General features: G+C 26.6%; 1 protein-coding gene across 11 annotated transcripts in view; it reads right to left on the bottom strand.

The window, feature by feature from the left end:
- The window catches only part of LOC113555524 (rho GTPase-activating protein 21-B), a 62,323-nt gene that overhangs the window by 23,194 nt on the left and 13,011 nt on the right, over nucleotides 1-26,118 (bottom strand). For 10 of the 11 annotated variants that reach the window (XM_026959894.1, XM_026959896.1, XM_026959897.1 and 7 more), the window contains one exon: nucleotides 2,164-2,283. In XM_026959894.1, the coding sequence (XP_026815695.1) occupies nucleotides 2,164-2,283 (120 nt within the window). Of the gene's footprint in view, nucleotides 1-2,163; nucleotides 2,284-19,882; nucleotides 19,961-20,031; nucleotides 20,233-26,118 lie in introns of those variants that run through there. The other variant, XM_026959902.1, reaches the window with a different exon arrangement.

Genomic DNA, 26,118 nt, shown 5'->3' with positions numbered 1-26,118 from the left:
TATAAGCCACTTAGTAATATCCAATATACATAGATGTTAGTTTTATAATTATTGTATAACGCTGCTTCGTGTAAAATAAAATAAATCCACTACCTAGCTATACGCATTCGATATAAATTTTTATGATACTCATTTAAATTTAGTTTATAAAACACAGGTTCTAAATTCTCAAACAAAATAATTTAATCCAAACAAATATAATTGCGTTGAAACATAATACTATAAGTACTAACTACACTTTTAGAGCTGTTAATGATTTATTACGAAAAAAAGCTTTTAGTATTTTTTTTAATGCACTTCCAAATAAAAATATACATATTATAAATGGTTTAGATGAATTCATTTTTATTTAGTTTGACCTGGACGTATGCACTATCCGTTAATTTTTCAGCATTAACAACAGAGAAGCGTTCCAAAAAAAACAAACAGTAATATATGCTATATACCTATAAGCAGTAGGTGTATTTAGTTCTTACGTTTTATTTTGGCTACAGGTGGCGAGAGCTCATACATTCCGTAGAACACACACACACACACACACACAAGAGAATAATAAGCAATTCTGACAAAGTCAAAAATACATTTTGTAACCAAAAATAATTGGCAACCAGGTGAAGTATCTCACAAGACATTACAGATAGATAAAATAATATGCAGTGAGATAATGTATAAAAACACAGCGGTGACAATAGATTAGTCAACAATAAAAAAAAAAAAGATGCCTAGCAAAACATAAAATATATAGCGTAAAATGTGTATATTCAGGCGCTCAAATTGAATAACTGTGATTGTTATTTTTCTATAATTTAAAATACTGTGCATATATCATTATAGACAAAGTTTAAAAGTTTAAATAAAACGATGAATTTTTCTTATAAACTAATACTTGAATGTTTTTTTTTATTATTTTAATTGTAACATTTATAACTTTATAGTCCATACAATTTTTATCTGAAAACTTGGCACAAAAGTTATATTATATATATATAATGTTTATTAATATACAAACATACGTAGGTATATTCTAATACACAATTTAAAAATTATTGAACGTTTCTTAAAAAAAAAGGTTTACTCTAAAAATTTTTTTTTCATCATATTGAAAATTATATGAAACATTAAAGATCTGAATTTTCATGGTAAAATATTTTTATAATGTTTATTAGAATGTATATTGTATACAATTGTACAACATGAAAAATCTTCAAAAAAATCTGATGCAAAAATATTAAAGAAAAACAGTTATTAATATAATATCGTTATTATACATCAAGATTATAATATGGTTGTTACTAAAAAAGTACAAATCCTTATTGACTTACGATACTAATATATAATTTGATTTTTCAATACTAAATAAGTACATTAAGTTAGTCTTGTGATATATTGTCTGTTTAAAGAAACAGCTATATCAATATAAATGACTAGAATTATTATATTTTATAAGCTCTCTTGTTGTGTACATAGTTCAAATGTAATACTCTCATCATACATGACACATGAGTGTATTTTATAAAATGATATCCTTAGAGTTTAAATGAATTACTTTTTTTTTGAATGACAAAGAAAAACTACTGACTTTATGATACCAATATTACTGATTATGTGGTAAATATATTTTACACATGTGTATACAATACCAAAATGTTCGAAATTATCTAATACTGGAATTCAGTAATTAGTTAAAATTACTAAACTTAACGTATCCGATGGATCCAAAGATATTACATATCATAATAATATAAACTTATGTTGCGTGGTTATATTTAATACATATACTATTAACCAACATAAACTTAAGGATACTGCGGCAAAAAAATAATTAGTTATACTATTTCTTGTATACACAGTAGTAAAAATATCAGTAGCTAATTTTTAACTGTACACTGAATTATCTTGTTTATGTTACTACTGGATGTGAGTATCTGATCTGGTCAAGGTTAAATGTGTAATTACTTAGAGTTTATACTATAAAAAGGCCAACGAAGGCAATTTATAAAAAAAAGAAAAATTATTCAAAAAAAAAAAATCCAATGAGATTCATATTATAATGCTCACGGTAAATATGTTTTCTATATAAACGTTATAATATACCTATAGGAAAAATTTAATAGAATTGGCGATTTTACTGATTATTTAGGTAAATATACCCAACGCGCTTACCAGATATGATTCAGGTGGATAAACGATGAAATGGCGCAACGTGAAACCGAATCCATTTTCTGAACGGCGTATAAATAGTGACCTGGGACCACTAGCTCTAGGTTCTCCACGGTTTTGGCTCTGTAAAATTTAAATTAAAATATTTCAAAATCTTAATCGATTCAATAGTACATACAAAATACTATCTATACAATATCCGTATTTTATAAATATTAGATAAATACATTACCTATAAATATTATTAATAAAAATATTAATTTAAAATGTTCATCTAAAAGACTACATAGCTTTTATTCAATATAAAAAATATTTTACGTGGGTCCTTGAAATGTCATAATGGCACAGTGTTCAGGTACAATATATAATACGTACATAGGAATAAAATATTAGCAATAATAAGTCGTAGTTGCTTTATCTTGGTGTCTGCGAGATGTATACATATGAACGGGGTCATTCGTGATCGTTTAACAAATAAATAATATTAATTCAAGTTGGATTAAAAAATACTAAATAGATATTCTTACTGTATTTAAAACTGTCAGGTTGAATTTATTTATTTATATATATATATATATATAGTAATATATTATAATATTATTATCATGGCATTTCCAAAACTCTAAAGAGTATACGTGGCAATTTCATTAGGTTTTTATAAAATTGCACGCTGCACATGCAATTGTTTATGCAACAGATACCATAATATAATATCTATAAATACTATATAGGTATACACTATACGTACATAGTTAATGTATTTTAAAACTAAATCTAATAAATTATCTTATTGAACACTGTGTTCTTATACATAACAACTTATTGACAAAATAAAAAAAATAAAAAAACTTATTATTTTGTTCTTACACATACGTTCAGACCACATATTTTATAAAATAACAAATTATTTTACATTTTAAATATGTCATTAACTAGCATTATATTGATCGATAGCGATCGATGTATAACAAATACAACATTTATTTTATTACAGCGAAGGTGTGCGATAGAATCCTATCCTTTTATGGACGAATATGAATATAAGTCGAAACCAGATTCTCGTACAAAATATAATACCTACCCAATCGAATGATACTGAAACAGTCAAACCACTATATAGATCTCATTATTCGCCATGTAAGGTACCATGTCTCAGCAGTGAACAACATTTGTATTTCAAACGCACTAATGCGAAGTGAATGTTGAAAATAATAAAAACAGAAGATTTTTTTGATTTTTTTTTTTTTTAAATTAAATTAATAAAATATCAATATAGCGATGTTAAATATTCAATGCGTGTCTGACAGAAAATAAAAAAACACCGGTAAACAAATAAATGTAGTAAATGAATTTTTATGTCACCACACTCATACTGAAAACCACTTTTGTGTTGGTGTTATTATGTTAAATATTTAATTTTTCGAAGATAGAAATGAATTTTTAGTTTCTTACCATAAATAAAAAGTAACCGTTGAGTTACAATATTGTTATACACGAAATTGACGTGTATAGTAAACATTATTTTTCAAACGCTATTCATATTATCATATGGTATATGCTGCAATTTTTAACGGATCTTTGTGATCGCAAGTTATGTACACGCATCAAATTAAAAGAATTTGGATTTATTTTAAATCTATAATATGGTAATTTAATTAGATCACTTAAATTTAATATTTACCAACAATATATTTTTTATTAGAATTTATATATAGTTTTTGTAAAATTTTAACGACTTTCACCAGAGTTCATCCTTTTTGGATGCCTCTGCCTCTAGGAACAGATTTATTTCTACGACGATAAGCACAGTGGCATCACATCGATTAACAACACTATGTCACTATTGTCGACGATAGATCGAAAAATATTAATATTCAGTTGTAGGACCATGGACAATTTATGTTTTTCTTTTTTATCACATCATGGTCAATTGGTCTGCAGACAATACTGAACACCCGTATACGTGAATTTTAATTGCATCGTTCACGCGATAATATACATTTATCCGGGGTTTGGTAAGCTCCACGCGGTATTGCATTACTCTCTGAACTATACAAGTGTATAACGTATAAATATATAATACTATAATAACATATATTATACAAAATTATAAATTTATAACATAATCTCAACTAGGTAGGTTATACTGCCTAACTATATTACTAGGTAGTTATTATCTTATTGTTTTTTTATAAATACAATCAATGTAACTTTTTTCTATAAATAATAGGCTAAATTCAATTATGAATTGGAATGACTCTGTGATGCAACACAAAAACAAACAAACTTTAACCACATCAACTATTTAAGTTATTAGTCCCGAGTCTGAATAATGAGGGTGGGGAATTTGTATTCGTTATAGTTTTTATTCGTGTATAAACACTATATATCCATACGCATATACCCATTACAATACTACATGGATGATTTGTACCAATTATCTCATGTAGGAATTTACATTCAAATACTTTTTTTTCAACTTACTCTGTAATATATGTTTAGTCTATCGCTTTAAATCCTCTTTTTTTCTATTGCAATAGTATGATAGTACGATGATCATTAACAGTCTTTTCTACCTCACCAGGAAACAGGATATTCTATCCACTAGAAGATCTATATAATACGATAAACATAGTAATATATAGATAAAGATCTATATAGAAGTGTATAGCAAGGACAAAAACCTGAGAATACTCATAATTAGATTATAAAATAAAGAATATTATTACAACTATTTTATTGGCCGTCTTTTCCTACACTATACTCGTATCTTACCCCAGCTACAATAATAAAACTAAGGGACTATTTAATTATTAGTATGAGTTATGAGCGCATGCGTACAAATGCATACCCTGACGTCTGAAACACGTAGGTATATTGTAGTAGTTGTCATAAATATAACTCTGGCAGTCTAGCTAAAGCAACTCGCGTGTCCTCGCACTCAGCCGACATCGTTCGATATATAACATAATACATACAGAGTGATTCACTAAAATGCTCGTCTTCATTTTTCCTTTAATAATGTATTTGTTCAAATGAAATTAAAATTTTTTTAGTAAGTCTACTTAAAAACCATATTTCCTGATACTTATAATATTTGTATACAATCTAAGGAGGCTATACCAACATTTTTTTCTTACGAGAATGAACTTTGTACTCTAAAATTTAAATAATTTAAAAATAAAATAAAATTTTGGATTATCCAAATCAGAATTTAAACTATAGAAATGACTCGTTTACATAATCTCCTAAACAATTTACAGAAAAAGATTGGTTCTCATTTGAAAAATAGAAATTTGGATCATCTCATTGAGACGCTTATTATAATTAATGATATCGATAAATCGAAATACTTGAATAATTGAATCTTATGTAAGTATATTTAAAAATTACAAAAATCAGAATTTGAATAATTTGTTTAAGGAAAAAAGGGGGCGAGTATGTTTGGTAAAATCATCTTATACACATCTATTTGTTATATTGGCGCATGAATATGTAGAAAATACATAATATTATGTTGTCACGCGGTTGTTTTCACAATTTTATAATTATCACATAGCAGCGACGGTGGAGGATACTTGATTTGCACACGTAGTTTATGCACTCAAACGTACGCGTGTATAATAATATTATATTATATGCAGCTTAATGCCGACTAGCACCGCTGCGCCAGATACGCGTTACTTCCTCGTCTGATGACTAGCCAAATAATCACACGGGATTTCCATTATTATTTTTACTGTAATATAAAATTAAGAATTTCGTTTGTCAATTTTCGGCCAAATCACTCTCTCCAGTTTCCACCAGTTCACCGCCAATGACAATCGACAACACGTTCGCATCACGTTTACCCCAGCGGAGAAAATCATGTACAAAATAATATTATACTACATGGTGATAATAAAATAATGATAATATAAAATATATATATATATATATTACATATTATAATTTATAATAATAATATAATTATGGTTTACGAAACCGCGACCACAACAGCCAACAGGTACACGTTATCATTATGTCTGGCTGTAACAAAATATATTTTACAGCGTACACTACGATATAACCAAATTTGCTCCGATATTTTACTCAAAACATGAAATTACAGCCTATAAAAAATAATATACGTATTAAATTGTTTACCACAAGATTTTAATACTTTTTATGTGTACGTAGGTACCTATACAAGAAAAAATAGCAATACGATAGGCAATAATAATAAAATACCACCAATAATCGAAACACCAAACAACATACAATCAAGTCGAGCTTTATTTAAATACATTATACGTAAAACGTAATATGCTATGCATCAATGATTACCACAATGATGATGATAGTAAGGTGAGGTAGGTTTAAGGTAAAAACAATAGACATGACACTTAAATCAAATTTTTGATTTTGGCTTTATTTTTTTAGGTAATTATATTGTGTCTTTTTATATTAAAAATAAATAATTACGAACATTTGGTGAAAAAAACTGTATAACATGATGAAAGGTGACAAATTACTCCGAATTGTTAACTTTATATAAACATAATATAGTCCTTAATCCTTATAGAGACTAAATGGTTTGGAATGTATTTTGGTTTTGACGTCACGTATAACCGGGGAGTGTAATACAATATCGTAACTATCCACAAAACACGGAAGAAAAATAGTTGACGTCGATGCAATTAGATTAATTAATAGGCCGTGGTACTTAACGCGTATATATATGTAGTATATAAATCGGGACAGATCCTATAGGAGTGTCACTACGGAAGACAAATGAGTCAGATGAAAGTGAACAAAGATGATGTATTTAAATCATGGTTACACACCCAGGCCCAAAGCAGTATCGGAATGAAAAGTATAATATACGTTTATAGAGTGAGTACTACGAAAATCGATATGTATATATTGTAGTAAACAGCAGTATTCTACAGTGAATAAATAAAAACAAACATTTAATTCATAATGAAAAAGAAGTACGGTTTTAGTTGGTTACATTCAATTTTGACATAAATGAAATTTAACTGTGAAAATATTGTACATGAGACTTAAACAAGTATTATTTATTTAAATTTTCAATCTGATTATATAATATTCATCTATCCAATGAATATTTTACAAATCACATGGAATGATGCAAAGAAGTAAAACCGAGTTACTGTAGGTACACATAAATCACCAAAGAATAAATATTTTGTTAATAGTACTTATATCTAATTAAAACGACCTATTTTTTTGAATGATACATAAAAATAATTAATGTACAGAATATTAAATGTATATTAATGAACACGTTTATGATCAATATAAATTTATAACTGGGTAAATATAATTGAAATAATTGTACATTACATAATATATTAAAATAAATATTCATATACAATCTTCGCTAAATTTTAAATGATAATGTAAGACGCGCACATTTTACTAGAGTCAATATCTTAAAAATATATTTTCCTTTATGTTTAAAAAATATTAACATAAAACATATAGAATATGGATTACTAATTAAACATGATATACTTTAGTTTGTATAAGTATTGTAAGCAGCACGAACCTAACTTGAATACTCCTGAGTTTTAAATAAAAAATAAGCTGGCACACATCGTCATAATATAATATCTAAATGCGTAAAACAACAACTATATATATAATAATAATATTATTATTATATTATAATGAACACGATTTGCACGATTGCGGATGGTGCAAGGTGGTATGGTGACTTGAACGCGCGTTCTCTGGACATAATATTATTATATAGATACATAAGCGCGTGGCTATATACACAATAATAATATTCAACTACACGCAGAATATCCCGAGGTGTGCGATATAATCGTATAAAATAAAGGGACTTTTGAAATGTGACCTAGTTAAAGAATATATTATGTACCTATAAAAATATATTTTTTAAAATTACTTTCATTGAATAACCTCGCGAATTCCTGCACGTCAATTATTGTTTTACAAAACGTTCGAAAATTATATAATAATATAATAATAATTTTTAAAATGATTTTGAAATTGTTATTTTTTATTTTATCGCAAATAATATAAGAACTAATAATATAATATTATAATTTCGTAAAATGAATTTTTGAGGGGGGAGGCGGTGGTTATTATATAGCAAGTACGACACTTAGAAAACATTACTTATGATGCTTGCTACCGGGTTTTAAAGCGGATGGGTTTGACACACACACACCTACATAAATGTTTTTTTTTTTTTTTTGGCAGCCATTTTACAGTTGTTCATAATAAATCGGCTACTGGCCAGGCGGTGGTTAAAGATGATTTTTGACATATGGAAAAAAATCAACGTTTAACCAGCTATAACTCGTCGATGGTGAACAGTAGTAAATTTGGTCTTGTCGAGCAGCGTTACATATTATTACATTATAATATGAACGTAAAAAAAAAACAATAATAAATTATATATTTTTTTTAATTGGTATTTTGTCTTTGCAAATAACTACACAGCGGCATCAACATGCAGTCTGTTAGTCACAAAAAAAAAACACAAGCACAATAGAATATATATATATATATAACGAATTTCTCTTTTCCCACCGATAGATAATACCCAATTATAACTATATATTTCTACATGTAAATAAAAACCAGTGCCCGTCTGCAGTGGTGTATCGTATATACAGTGTATCTTTGAAATTTATTATATCAGATCGCTATTCAAAACAAAAATATTATCCGTCGATACATGTTATATAATCATAACAGTGAAGTTTATCTTTAAATTTAATTTATTGCTTAAACGTAGTATGTTATATTTTATTTATTTTTGATATGAAATAATTTATAGTATACGGTTACAATATTATCTTCGTCAGGTAACTATAAGAGTTTCTGAGCAATGACGAACTGAATCTTTTTTAAACAGTTTAATTATACAATTATGCTATTCAATTGTACTATAAAATCTTATGAGTTATGTACCTGCTATAAACTATATGCGTGAAGTATTTTAAACGATTGTTAACCAATATTTATAATGAATTAATCAATTGGACCTGATAAAAATTAAAATTAATTAATTAATATGCATGTGTTATAATGTATTATGTTTATATATTTATATCAAATATACCTATAGGCCATAAGTCTTACTAAATTCTCTATACTTTGTTCGCTTGTATATATTAAAAATAAATTAACTTATTAAAAGTAAAATTTAGGTTGTAATTTGGTGCTTCAGTATACTTTTAAGTTATATAATAAACAACACATATTCTATATTATAGTATGTAAAAAAGTAAATACTAGGTACTCAAATAAAAAAGTGACTTTTACCACAAAAAATCATTGTGTGACTCAAAATAAACAATTTTTAAGTCTCTATATACTATATAGTATATAAGTTCTGAAAGTACGACATTTAATAAAAATTAGTTTTCATACAATTTTTGAAATAAAAATTGTTATTTGTATATTTATAAGTAATTTTCCTGTTTCGTGGTCATGAATGGGATACAAGCCTATACTCTCCTATATTAAAAACAAAACTGCGTCCTTTCTACTTATGATTATGTTTATACTTCGTTTGAGAAATAAAATATACAACGACCTACTACGTAACACGTAACGGTGATATAATTAACGAATAAAAAATTAATTAATGAATTACATAGCCGAAACATAAAATTATATATTATGATTACTATGCAATATATATATATATATATATATATACCTACACATATGAGTATATATTATGTAGTTCGCGAAACTAGCATTAACATATATTTTAATATATTATATTGTTGTTACTCTAGTGTACATTAAGATGATATATATATATATATATATATATATATATAGGTATGCTCCACGAAAAAAAAATTTACGTATTCGTTTTTTTGTCTTGTACACATACACACACACACACACACACAAAATAAAACCAGAATTGAATCAATACTATACACGCCACGATGATTGACAAGTATACGACTCGAAGGTCAGACACGACATTACCATATTATATTATTTTTGGGACAATGACGTGATGGTGGTGGCCACACGCGCACATTCGCTTGAATTACGATGTATTTGGACTAGATGTATTATACGCTCAATGTGTTCGAACGTAATAATTTGAGCGAGTTGTAATAACTGAAAGGAGGGCGCCAGGTGCAGGTTAAGTGATAGCTAAATTTGAATGATATTTTTTAGAGTCTGAATGCATATACTGGTATATAATTGACAAAATACGTTTTCTGGAGTATTTTTATAACGGTAGGTGATAGTCGACGGAAACTTTTTATACATAAAAAAAATAAAACAATTCCAGATCGAAAAGTAAGAAAGAGAGAAACAGTTACGTTTTTGTTTCAAGTTTTTTTTTTTGCTAGACAACTATGGGAGGTTTTGACAGATATTGCGAAAATGAGGACACAGATTTTCGGCCTATAATCAAAGAGCGCGTATAACGGAAGACTACGAAATCATGTCAAATAATATCGTATTATAATTTATAATATTATACATATTTTGTTGAAATAGCGTATCCGACACATGTAATATCGACGGAACGTATTAAAACAAAAACGGGACATAACTTATCAAAAATAACTAGTATAAATAGCAAATATTCTACACACACACATATATACATATAGCTTACAGTAGGTAATAAAAACGCAACCGATAAAGATGAATAATTAAGACTGGGGTAATACTTAATAGTTTAGCTATGCAAGAAAACTGTTATATCATTATGTTGTATAGATACATGTGTATAAATAATAATATCAACTGCAACGGCAGTATAGTCAGTATATACAAATCTGTGCAGGCGATGTGACCCGTGTCACTGCAATGATACGAACGGTACCGCGTGGCGCGTATTAAAATAATAGACTTCCGCTGTGAATAAAATTGCAATGTTCCGGCACCATCGTTTCTGCGCTCCGATTGATTTTCGCGCAAAAATGAGCGAACCCCGTTGTTTCGCGCTTGTTAATTATTTCTGATTAACACAAATACAGTACAGGCGCACGCATACACACGAATTTTATGGTAATGTATTTGTGTTTTTAACGAGAAAACTCTGCTGTCACGGTGCTGTGGCTTGGCGGTAGCGCATCGCCTACTAAAGTCGCGGTCGTATCGAAACTATGTCAAGATGAAAATAACGGCAGGAAGCTTTATTTTTTAAATATTTTATATATTATAGGTATAGTATGCACGAATGGTTTTCGTTCGGTTTTCACGCACGCACGCACGTATGCATGTATATACATCAAGGTGAATCCTGACTGTGGCGCACACACTCTAACATCCGGCCGCCCACTACACGGTTTTATCCAATACATGGTATTGTACATAAGTAGGCACTCAGCTAAATGTACACATCATTTTATTTAGACGCTATTGTCGGAATATTAGGTACATGAATTAAGAAAAAAATGTCTGTTTGCTATTTTATGATAATTATATTTAAAAACGAGATTTGAGACTTTCCCAATTATAATATTTTACATATAGGTACTCACAATTCGTATACAATTATATATATATAAATACATATAAACCTAAAGGCGTTTGATGTTTATTGATAATGTGTGCCCCTTCCCTTCAACTCTTTAATAAATTAACTAAAAAGTTAGTAAAAATTATGTAAAAATAAGTTAATTCTAGTAAATCATTATTATACATTTTTGTTACTGTTACTGTGAATGCAAACACTGTGATTTATAACTGTATAAAAGGGCTTAGCCTGTTTAATATTAATAAATAAATAACTTGCATAAAAATTGAAATATCATAAAGAGTTTAACAAACAAACACAGATTATGATCTCAACTTTAACTTTAATAATATGTTGATTCATTATATATAATACTGGATACTATAATAACATATTATAAGAGAAAAACCAGGCAAGTCGCTGTATAAGAGATGTCAATGTATTTTTGGTCGTTGAGTAGGTCAGTTTATATAGACGCTTTAAATTTGAATTCAATGATAAATCATGGTATACAAGAAACTATTACGAGGAGAGACGACCTGTCAACCTATATATATTTCTAATGATATTTTTATAATTTATTAATTAATTTATATTACTATTAGTAGTAATATAATACTGTATATTATATTGTATACAGTAGGTTGAAATAAACAAAAATATGGCATAATATATTATTTAATATTAATTATAATAATTCTTTCATTCATCACATCACAAATAAAATATAATACGTGTAAGTTCGTTTTAAGATACACCTTTTATAATGGTATATTGGAGGGAGTATTTGTAATTATAAAAATGTTAAACTTACTAATCTAACCTTTTGTAGAGAGTAATAATCAATTATTAACACAATAATAAACATTTTTTCATTCATGAACGTACCTGATTAAAATTAAAATTAATATTGTATCTTATTTATTTAATTTGCATATATGTATTTATTATGTTTTTACTAAAACGTGTTTAAATAAATATTAAATATTTTAATAAAATTCACATTAAAAGAGAAAAATTTCAAGTAAAAATATATTCAATATTATTTGTTAACGATTGTAGGTAGTATGTGATTATTGCGTGCATCAATTTATCTTTTCCAAAAGTGATACTCAAAATATTTTCAATGTTGACTATACAAATAACATTAATGTGAGAAAAAATCTTTTAAAACCGTTAGAACTGCGCTAGTATACATTTACAAGAAAATTGTTGTAAAAATGTAAAATAATAACATTGTACATAGGCCTCAGTCCGATGACAATATCATTAGAGAAGATCAATTATTTTCGAATTTGTTATATTTGCGCAACACTAACTTTATCGCCACCGCTACCGACTCTTGTTTAATACCTCGTTTAGTAGTGTCCGAAAACAGTCACCGTGGTTTGTAACTATGTGATTTATGCGCTAAACTCTGACTACACGTTTAGTCGTTTAAAATAACACATCGTCCGTGTTAAATGTGCGTAATGATGACACGTACAAGTCGTGGGATGATAACACTATACCATCAAATAATATAATATTATTGTGCGAGCTTTAATAATTCTACAGTAAACATGTAATATATTCATGGTATATATTATACATATATTGTGGATATTTTTCGAACAAAATTTTCTTAATCGGTCTACGCGATCAAATATTCCATCGTTGACACTTTTTTTTTAAATGTATATCATTTTTCTCAACTATTCAGAGATAGTAATAATATAAGTATATTATTTTTATAAAAACTATGTATATAATAATATCCTATTACAATACTATAATACTATATTATAATACCTGGAATATAGGAAGTTAAAAATACGCGAGAGATTCTAGAATTGTATAATATATAGTTGGCCTTAAAACAATAACTTTATTAACGCTAAACTGAGATAAATAGAAAATAAAAAAATAAAAAAACAGCAATGGGCACAAAATTTTCTAGTTACAAAAATGCTGACTAGAAATGGAAAAATATTAATAACCCAAGGAGTTCTAAAATCTATATTTTATAATGTTAGGATAAAATAAAAATTCCCAAAAAAATAAAGAAGGCTTTTCGGTTGTTCATAATATGTAAAAAGTACCTATATAATATTAAGCAAAATACGTTTACGTTATGCTGAAATAGTTGTCCGTAGTATTTATGACTTAGCTCCGAGGACTATATTATTATGGTGACTATAGGTTAAGTACTGGAACTTTATATATATTAACACATTTGAAGAGGAGGATATTTTTGAAATAATGACAAATAATTTTAATGAAATATTATATAACCAAGGGGCAAGGATTTACCACATTTTAAGTTTTATTAACGTACTAGCTAACAGGTTCCTATTTATTATATATATATTAATTCCGTACAATATAATTTTACAAAAACGTGAAATATTATTTAAAAATACTTTATTCTTAAAATTTTTTAATGACCTTATAACCTCTCATATTAATCTAGACTGTATTAGTCCCACGATTTAAATTCGTGAAATTTTTTTATATGGCCCGCTGAATAAACGGATTTTCAATATAAAATATATTTATTTAATATTATGTATACTAATTACTAACATAAGCCATCAAACAAGTTACACGAAATGTAATTATAAGTAATAAAGATGCATAAGAATTATTTTATTTTTAAAATTCATATTTTACATAAGCACACGAAAAAATTACTTCGATGATATACAAATGTGCATGTATAGTTTATGTATATTTAAATATAATGCACACTACGCTTTTTTATTACGAACGACTGTGAATGATAAAAATCGGTTTCAAACACTGCACACGAAAATATACATTCTAATCTACATCATTTTGGAGGTTTATAAAAATACTATCTATAGTTATGACCAGGGACGTATGCAGAAAAAAGTTTTGGTGAATGTTTTTGAAAATTAGGTATACTTATAATAGTTTTTTTTTAAATATAAACATTGATATAACAAAATTAATATTAAAATTGAATAAGTAAATAACCATATAACCCCAAATATTTCCTGGGTGGGGGGAATGTTTAAGCACATAAATCCCCCCCTGTGTACATGGCTAGTTATGAAGTAAAAATAATGTTAATTATTTACGATTTCATTTATGTTATATTCATGTTATAACTATACAAATTATATACATCATGTCTATATGAACATGACATACAGTTCAAAACTAAATTAGATAGTTTACGAAAAATTCCAAAAAACAATTGTTAAAGATTTAGCAAATGTTATAATTAAAATAATTGTGATTTAAAAAAGAAAAATTATTATTATTGTCAATAGTAAAATATTCTCTTAACAGAAAACGAATAATTAATAACTAATTTCACACTACATTAAATGCCAAAATAATTTTCTTGAATTCAATGGAACAAAACGTACGGTTTTTTTTTGTATATACGTGATCCAAATCTATACTACCTAATTTTGTTAAAAAGTTATTTTATGCATAATAATCTTAGTTCATAGAATCTTATATTATATACTACTACGCAGTCAACACGTTTTCATCACGATGATTCATACTTTTTCATAAAAAAATTTAAATCAGTCAATAATATCGTTTAAATTCTACACATGTATTCAGAAAATTTACACGGGAAAAAATTCAGGCGTCTTTAGCAAACTACTAAAACTAACCAGCCGGATTTAGCCCGCGGCCCGTAGTTGATCACCAGTACTCTATATAACATATACACAAATCAAGCAATTCTTTCAGAAACGTAATAATCCTATCAAATTTAATTAGGGTTAGGAAAATACCTAATGATATATAAGATGATTAATGTTTATAAGAATTGTATCTACACTGCAATTCATAGATTATAAAATTCAATAGATACACTTTTCCAATTCTTCAATATGTATATTATTTTATGAAATACATAAAAAAATACATTTTATGACAATAAATTACATTTTTAATCAAAGAGTATTTATTAAGTTTAGTTTTTTACATATAGTATGTATATTTATTGAAATTCAAATTTGATAATTTTTAATTATAACTAACCTTCACCGAAGAAAGGCATTAAACAAACTGCACCTACTTTAAAAACTATATTCTTATAAAAAGATACAAATATTATTGTACCCATTTTAATATATTTCACGAAAACATCATAAACCGTTGTTTCACAGATTAAGTGCAATCAGAGTTCGGACCAACTTCATAAACTAATTATAATATAGACATCTGAAAAGGAATTAAAGTAAGGGCCAAACTCATGAAAGACTCTGTGAAAATTGACTCAATCTAAGATGTCATAAGAATGACGTGTATTCCCTAATAATATTTGATACATTTTATTTATTACATTTAATACTATGGTATTAGAATCCTACATAGTATCTATATTATACCAAAAATGGTCTTTTGTACAAAAAAAAATGTAGTATAATTTATTGTAAAATTGTCGTCATGTTAGACGACTTATAATAATATGTCTCACGTATATGATCTTACGTATATACCAATCTATTAAGCAATCGATATTTTTGGATGCCAATATTATAACATAGATCAGGTTTCAACATGTATCTAATTACTGATAGCTTAAATTCTTCTTCTATGGGTTGATGACCATGAACTTGTATTTTAATTCACTCTAATATAGGGTAAAACTATATAAAAACAATCACTATAGCCTTAAAATGAAATCTAATTATTAATTATTTTTTGTAAAAATAATTCACACACAATTATATTTGTAAGTAAGAAAGCCTCGTAATTTATTGAAAAATAATAATAACAATAAAATGAATAATTTTCCTGGTTTAACACTTAATTTAAAAAAAAATATATCGTTACAATACTTAAAAGGTAATTATACTATTATGCAATACAAAATATAATATACAATATAACGGCAATTATAAAAAACGTTACACAAAAACATGTGGATTGTATTTATAAAATATAGCCAAATTTTACTTGAAAAACATAAGCACTCAAATATTATATTTGATAGACACTTTTACGTAATTTCCTGTATTTTTATATTATAAATAAATAATAACACCTTTATCAAATTAAGTGACATACATATTAAAGAATACGATAATAAACATTAATATTCGAGTCAAGTTTAATTAATCAACATTTTATTTTTAGAGGTGAAATTCAAACATTTAATTAATATTCTGTAATGGTGCATTTACAATCATTATGTTCATCACGACATTGGCGTATAAACACTCAACAACTCATTTCAAATTTGAAATAATGAAGTTTGTTTTCGCTTAAGCTTTAAGTGAAAATAGAATCTTAAGCTTATTGATCAGTTGGCACATTTGTAATTAATAAAGCATAACTTATATTACATGGATAGGTACTATATCTGCAACATCAGATACCTTTTTAAAAAAATAAAAAAATAGGAAAACAATTGGAATAAAAGTGACTGGCATAATATTTTAAATTATGTAGGTTACAATATACTTTCTAGATTAAAAAAAATGTTTGACAATACTTGTTCAATCAATATTAACTATACAAGTGTATGTTTATGTTAGCTAAAAAGAAATTTGGCTTTACTTTACATTTATATTTTCGATAATATCAGATACAGAGACAAACGGCATATTTAAACATACATAATAATAAAAATATAAAAAAAAACCTGTCCAATATAATATATTACATCTATTTTATTGCAGTCGTGTGCTGCACCACTTTCTACATAAGATTTTCAAATAAGATTTTAACATTTTATGATTCAACATCAATTGCCCCTTGACCGACAACGTGTAATAATTCTTATATGCAAATAAAAATAATAAACATTATATGTTGCGAATGTATGTATGTATCTATATCCGGATCAGGTGTTTAAGAAACTATAGCTACCGAATCACATTCAGCATATGTATATAACATATTAAACGCAGTATAGACATCAAACTCGCAAATAAAAATTAATATCACAAATATAATTTAGTACCCAACGGCTAGCAGTTTAATGAAATAAGATCCGATATAAATTAATTGGGTTAATATATTATAACACGTATGTAATCATTGTGTGCTTATTTAAATAAAAAAATTTACAACATATTTATCTATATTATCCAACTTTAGTACTCGTAAACAAACTCAATTTAAAGGAAGCTCTAAATTATTGGTTAATACATAGTTATAATTTAACTGTTTTGTCCAAGCAAGATCAATTCCGATTTTAATCCTAAAATTCAAAATATATCTAGCATAAAAAACAAAAGTGCTGTAATACTGTAATTATTTTATCTATATCCATAACATATGAAAAATAAAAACGATTTTGCAAAATCAAATATTATATTATATAATATTTGTGGCAAAAATTTGGTTTCTTATAATCTTATCTATAATCTATAATTACTGAAACCTTAATTCTCGGTTTTTCTGTGTTAAACCGTTTTTATATATAATTGTCTTATTACGCAACAGCAAATAATATGGTACAATGGGACGAATATAAGTTACATTGAAATAGCATTAAAAAAATTTTAAGGTTTTCTTAAATTTTTTTTTATAAATCTAATAAAACTAGGAGTGTAGCATTCCCTTCAATAAAGACGTACCTTATGTTATGACATTCCGAGACAACAGCGGCGTCTACTATCGGTTTATTTATCTATATTGGGGTACAACACAGTATTTGTATATATTCAGAAAGTATCGGTCTTATGAAACAGAAAACAACGCATTTAAAAAGATGTGTAAAATCGCCAAATCCAAAAACGATAACGATTTTAACGAGCATAATAAACAATGTTAAAGCTACAAGCAAAATGCATTAGGTTATTTATACCTTCTATATACACTATACAAGATGTTTAACCTCTTTTTTCTTTAATAATGCAGTTTTTCAAAGTATGATTTTTTTGAATTTTTAAATAACATACTTAAAAACCATTTTTTCAAATTGTATAATTAGTACTGCTTAAGAAGCGTCTAGTGATTATACAAGCTTCAATTTTTCAAATACTTTTACAATAAATTATTTACAAAATCAAATTTTGAATGAGTTTTTATGTTATTTAACTTTGTGCATTAAAAATAATGGCTCATAATAAAGCTTTAAATCCTAGGATTGATATTAATCTAAAAGCATTTATAATTTGTAAAAATGGTCAAAGTATAATAAATACTAGATCTAATTATATCACATGTATTATTATTTTTTTTTAGACTAGTATCCTTAGTATAACAATTTTGATTGATGAAAAATTGCTTGTTTGAGTTTTGAATAAAGTAGGTACCTGAACATTTTCAAATATGATCCGTTAAATAATTTACGGTAAAAATAAAGGTTCTCGTGTGAAATTTAGAAGTTTATATCGCCACAAGACTATCACAAGACTACTCCTCAAAAATTCGAAAATATGGTTTAAGTAAATTTAAAAATGTCAAAAATAAGAATTTTAGTAAATTCTTTATTAAAGAAAAAATTTGGTTGAGTTTGAATCATTCTGTATCTATACAATATCATACATTGTATATAAACCTTATTTATTATAGCTTTTAAGTTATACATTTATAACCAATACAAATCACATATAAAACAGTTTTACACAAAATTTAAATATATAATAAATTCTATAAGTACATGCATAAAGTAAATTTTACCGACAAAATAAGTGGACTTCTTACATCATAATTCAATTGTTCAACAGATTTCTGGAAACTATACTATGTATAACCGATGATATTATAATGGTTAAACTAAATATGTATTTAATATTTTTCTAAGTATTATCTATACTTAACACTAAAACGATTGTATTTTTCTATACTATTTTATTACATTATTCATAATACTATATCATGCCAGGCGGCATACGTTATAAACAATTTTTAAGAATAAACTATTTCATATACGCATAAGGTGCAAGTAAAAATTTAAAAATAAAATCAAAATTTGTAAGTTTAGATAATGAAACTATAGAAAGATGTATAGTTTGAGTAAATACCTAATTCTTTTTTTTTCTAATAAAAAACATGTTCATGAAAAACACACGATGATGACTTTTTAATGTAATTTCAGAGTGAAAACACGTGTTATATTTTTAAGTAGACCTCTTACACGTTTTAAATATTATTTATTAAAAAAAGATTTACAAGGTTTAAGAACAGAAAAATAAATTGCTTTATTGTATTTATCAAATAGAACTAAATTTTATTTTAGGAACCAAATGTCAATACATTGGTACACATAGCAACATCGTCGGTTTTTTTCCAAATAAATGAAATACATACCTTAAAAAATGTAATGTGGTGATATTATTCTCATAACATATTATACACCACCATTATATTATAAACTGTAGCCATTAGCTGAAATATAAATAATATAAATTGATGTCTTTGATTGGTTGAAAAGAAAAGGCGACAGAATAATAAACTACCATATGAGAATAAAAAAAGCGATCGAGATGAAATTCAAAAACAACAGGAGAACAACAGTTACGTACGATACGATCAATAGCAAAATATCATCGAAATAATGTTCAGACTGCACAACAGAAAAGACGAGGTGCGATATTACTTATATTGTATCGCGACGACGACGACGACGACGCAACCGCGACGAGCGTTACGAGTATGACGATAGCTCGCTGACTGATGATGAGCTCCTCGACACACGCATACACGGTTTCGCCTTTGCCTCTGCCGCCGTAAACCACTTCCACGAGCACACTCTATATATAATATAACATAATAATAATATACAGCCGCCTACATCGGCGCGATTCGGTGCACCGCCACCGCTGCTGATGACAACGACGACAGTGGTCATTAACGCTCAACAATTTATAATACATACATATTATATATGGATCGGGAGTAGTCTGAAAAATGACGAGGTTCCGGGCCGAAATATGGCGGCGTCAAATTCATTTCTAACATTCAATTTTCAAAAATTATATCACATTTTATTTTTGTTTGTAGGGATTTGATAATAATATTTTTTTAAACTCATAACACGTCTTATGAGCCCGTAATCATAGTACAAATGGAGTCAGTGCTGCCTCTCGATAATGATTATCGTTAATAATCACTATAATATGATATAAACAAAAATTAAACATCAAGAGAAACATTTCTAAATTTTAAGTACAAATATCATAACAACTAACAGTCTTAATAACTTTGAAATGAAAAATAAATTATGTAATTATATTCATTAATAATTACTTAATTGATATTACTCCGTAAGTCATCAAGTTTAAGGTGAATTTTATACTTAAAAATTTAGATGGTCAGTTACTAACTTATTAGTAAATTTCAAATTTTTAACTATATTTCGCTAAAATAAATGTACCTATTTAGATATCTATAAATTCTACTATTAAAAAAACAGTGTATGCACATTTTTTAATGTCCTTTAATGTACGAACCATAACTATTTAAGTGTATTACCATATTATGGTATATTTAAATGTCTTGAAAAAATAATTTATATTATATTTTTTTATATTAATTGTGTAAGTATTAAATTGTAAAATGTTTTCGGACAATTGCCAGCCACCGTTAAAATATATATTTTCAAAACCGGAATCGACCAATTAACACGTTGAAAATGGCAGTTAGAAAAATGAGAAGGGGAAATAAAACAAATCTTTTATTCTGGGAATAGATTTTAGTGCAGCCAAATAGACTGCAAAAGACAGAACAACGTCTGCGTGGTAACTATATTTTTCTGCAGACGTATATGGAGTAATAGAAACAAAATATACCAATCACGGTCGCAATTTATATTTTCCATCGATTCATATAACTGCTCTGTGAATCCGAGAAGCCATTCTATCATAAAATGTTATAACACTTATCAGTTAAAACTATTGCAGACATATCATATTATAAATATAATAATAAATTGCTATATAAAAATTTAAAAAATATCACTATTAAAGTAAATACTTATTTATTAAAAGATAACAACGATTATTCTAAAACTAATATTTTAAGCATGTTTTATGACGATTCATTTATTCATGGTAATTTTCTAAAATTAAATAAATCATGTATAATTTCACACCACGAATAAAAATATCGATTTATAATTATCGATAAAAAATTCTCAAAAAATGTGAATATTCTTCAATGTTAGATTTATTATACAATATGAAATGAAGATTTTTCTCTCATTTTAACATGTTTTTTTTTATTGCGCATTGCACATATTTACTAGTTTTCGTCCACATCCTTAACAATTAATAAAATGTTATATAATTAATAATTATACACAAATTTATGCAAGACACATAATATGAGCATAGATGTTCTAGGTGTTTTGTAATATACATGTATACATATATATGTTTGTTGTAGCTCTCCATGCTTCACTATCGTAATACAATTCTTTCAGTATATTTTTTTAATTTCTTACAATTTTAATATGTATTATATTAAAACAATTGGATCTATATTTCTTTACACTTAAGTGATACATCATAATAATTTAGAAATATAAATTAGTTCATTTGTAAAAATACTAATTAAGGTTGGAAGGATAATATTTTATTTATGTTATTTATTTAGTAGTTGAAAATTCATAGTGATTAATAATATTATATTTGTTACAATAATATTTTATTTTTTATATTTAGATAAATGAAATATTTTTAATGATAATAAAATGTATATGAAATACAATTACAAATACATATTAAAAATATAATAAGACATAATATATTAAATTATAATGTTGATAACTCATGAGTACATACCTAATATATTAGATTAATTTATTCGATAAAAAAAAACGATTTACAGCTACACATAATATTTTAAAATTTGCTAAATATGTTAATAGAAAATTTATACTTAATTATTAGAACAATTTTTCTTTTATCATAATTGATAAGTATAAACATACTTTTTGTATTACAAAATTAGGTTAATTGATATGATAGAAAATACAGTAATAATAGATTATCTACTTATATTTTACCAGATTCTTTTTATGCGATCTTGAAACTATGTATAAAAATTAATAATCAATAAATATTTTATGTTGCATAATTCAAATACAATTATTGATATGATATTCATCATGTTTTCAATCATTCATAGTCTGCCAAAATAAAAATAAAATTATACTACATACAACTCAAATCATGATAACTATCCAATTATTATTGTTTAATTATTAAAGAGGACGTCGCACCCGCATGTGTGTCTCCGTCTTACACTCGTACGACATAGACAAAACGCATTTACGCAGTTTGTGTAGAACTCACTCAATTTTGGGTCTAGGATAAATGTACATATTATAAAATTAAAAGATGACAATATTTTGGAGGGCAAGACGATGAGATTTTTTTTTAAAAATTAAAATTTTGAAAAGTTAAAGGTTATTTAAAAATTTTGAAATTTTCGTTATTTCTATAATATAATGGGAATAATGAAAAAAACTCAGCGTCTTGCCCTCCAAAATATTGTCATATTTTAATTTTATAATACTATAAGTTTATTTACACTAGAACTAAAATTGAGCGAACTGCTACTCAGACTGCGTAAACGCGTTTTCGTATGTGTAAGACGGAGACAACACATGCGGACGCGACGTCCTCTTAAACGCTGATAATACCATAATGATCTACAGATATAATAAAAAGGTTTTTAACATATTGTTGAATATTGTGTAAGTAAATTGTAAAATTTTGTTATGCATAATGTAGAATTTAATTTCTTATAAAAACAATTATACCACTACCATTACTCGCACGTAAAGTAAAAAATAAAATTATTTATTCATAAAATAATATAAAAAGACCAATAGATATTTTGATTACCTATACTTATTTTTTCTAGTGCTAAATATAAACAAAATAATGTTTTAAAATGCAATACACGAAAATTACCACAAACGGATCTGTTAACCATTGTAGTTAACTCAGGAAATACTTTGATTTGTGAAAAATTCGATCAAGTGCTCGTAGAGTTGGGTGTCTATTGAAGTTACAAGTGATTAATACAATCTATACAAACTATACTACACTACAGTTCTACACCGACTACACTATCAATTTAAACAATAAATCTTAAAAGGTTTCAATGTCAGCTAAATTGTAGTATTACATATATTATACGTTTGATGAAATAAAATATAATTGAAGAGAAGAGAGAGGCGTTTTTAGCATTTAAAATTGAATTGCCTAACCTCCTAAACGCCACCCAAGGCTCCAAGAGACTATACCGACGTGGCGATGAAACGGACAAAAAAACAACGTGTACACTGTACGCTGTGTCAAAGTACAATAATCGCATTGATCATTGGGCATCAGGCATTGACATTGGAATATTGAAGATCCTTCCCCTCCCCACAAGGCATACACCAAAACATGCTATTCACGGGTCGGTCCACGGGTGTGGTCAATTACAGTTAATCAAAGGGAATAATAATGACCCATTCGCGGAGAAGGCACGTGACCCGGTGGAATTGTTACTAATTGATGACGAGTATAGTGGATATTTTATTTAGTATTATAAACTATAATAGTAGTTTAATAAAATACAATAAGGTATTATAATATAGTAGTCCGTGTGTGATGTACCTACTGTAAATCATGTATATTATGTTTCCGTAATGTTATGTTACGTATAATATAGCGACACAGTGGCATGGATATTTTATATTCTTTTCAACACCATCTAGTCACAATTATCACGACCACGAGTCTGAATATTCAGCAACGGCTAACAGCAAACAGCAACATAACTTAGATAACCAAAAGTGGTTTTTAAAAAAAGCAACGGTCATTGTTATATTATAATCTGATATACGTGATTTAAGAAACCAAAACACTCGATACTCACTTCGATTGCTAGACCCATGAACAAAAAATGTAGAGGTGACTCGAGACTTAAATTCAAAAAAAAAAAATTATCATATACAAAGTAGTTGAGAGCACGATGCCGTCTCAGCAAAGACTAATTCAACCGCGCGACTGGGTAACTACTCTGATGGTTTCAACTCGGGGAAACGAGGATTAAAGAGGAAGAGAGAAAATACAGTCAAAATAAAGGGGTCTTAAGAAAACACCAAGCAACTAGTTCATGCTGATTTAGAAAATGTATAACACCCTGTAAAAAATATTTATTTTGAAATATTTGGGTGAATACGTTTAAACAAACATAATATTGATGCATACATTTTGTCGCACATCAATTGAATATTTTCATTTTATTTAATTTATAAGTTACTTTATACAAGTATTTTTAACCAAATTTAAAAATTGTCAATAATTCATAATAGGTAAGTACTATAATAGAGTATAACTTGCCAAAAAAATATTATTATATTTTGTTTTTAATCTCCAAGCTTATAGGAAAAATACACATTTACAATGTAATAATAAACAAAAACCATGCCTAACCACAATTTAAAAAATAAATGCGAATTTTATAGCTTAAATTAGGTTATTCTATTAAGCTAATCAAGCCCAATTTAGTTGAAGCGGATTTTAAAAATTTGCCAAATATTCTGTACGTAGTATATCTCAAGGTATTTCGTTATTTTGGGAATTGAGTATATTATGACTTATAACCATAAATATTTTTAGATTTGTTGCAACATACATTTTTATAAATGTTTACTTAATTAAAAATAGTTATAAAAAAAATATAGGTAAATAGATGTATTTTTTGATTTTTAAATAAAATGTATAATAAAAAATATAATCATATAAATGCCTAACTAAATTGTGTATTTATACATAAGAACTATATAGGTAGTACAAAAAAAAAAATAAACCCTATCTTTTACAAATAATAACATAATTATTTTCCATGATTTTAAAAAGTGCTTAAATGATAACTAATTGATAAAAATGATTAGACTGATTAGAGACTACTAATATAACTTAAACAGGTCAAAGAAATAAATAATAATTCTTAAAAGTTAATAAACAAAAAGAATAATTTATTGAAGATGTTAATTGGAGTCAATTAAATTAACATAAACACAACACGCTAGAATAAGCAATATAATAATTATTATATTTACAGAACTTATTAACTATTCAGCGATTAATCTGTTTAGATGAGAAAATAAAATATTACACAAAAATAGAATCAGAAAAATAGTTTACGTATATATGTAAATTTATGTTTATATATATAATTCCCGAATTGGATTATTATCCTAATGCAGCGAATACGCATAATATTCCTCAAAAAACGATAAATTGATGCTCGAAACACTATTACCACATTGTAATATATATATTGTGAAAATCTAAAAACGAGTAAAAACATAAACAATTTTTAAGCATATATTGTACGGTACATAGAATCATATAATAAAAATATATAGTTGGTAGGTATTTAATAAAATATAATTTATTCGAAACTTAGTCGGTGTATGTAAGCAGGTTGAACTTGATTGAAGGAGGTTAAATTAACTACCTAACAGCTTTAAAGAGTACTACTTTAGTCCAGCCAGTAAAAATATATGTTATACATACCGTTTACTTTTGTCTAAAAAA

The sequence above is a fragment of the Rhopalosiphum maidis genome, chromosome 1 (genome assembly GCF_003676215.2).
Source record: "Rhopalosiphum maidis isolate BTI-1 chromosome 1, ASM367621v3, whole genome shotgun sequence".
Taxonomy (NCBI): domain Eukaryota; kingdom Metazoa; phylum Arthropoda; class Insecta; order Hemiptera; family Aphididae; genus Rhopalosiphum; species Rhopalosiphum maidis.
Note: the sequence above shows the minus strand (reverse complement) of the source record. Positions and strands in the feature narration are given on the sequence as shown.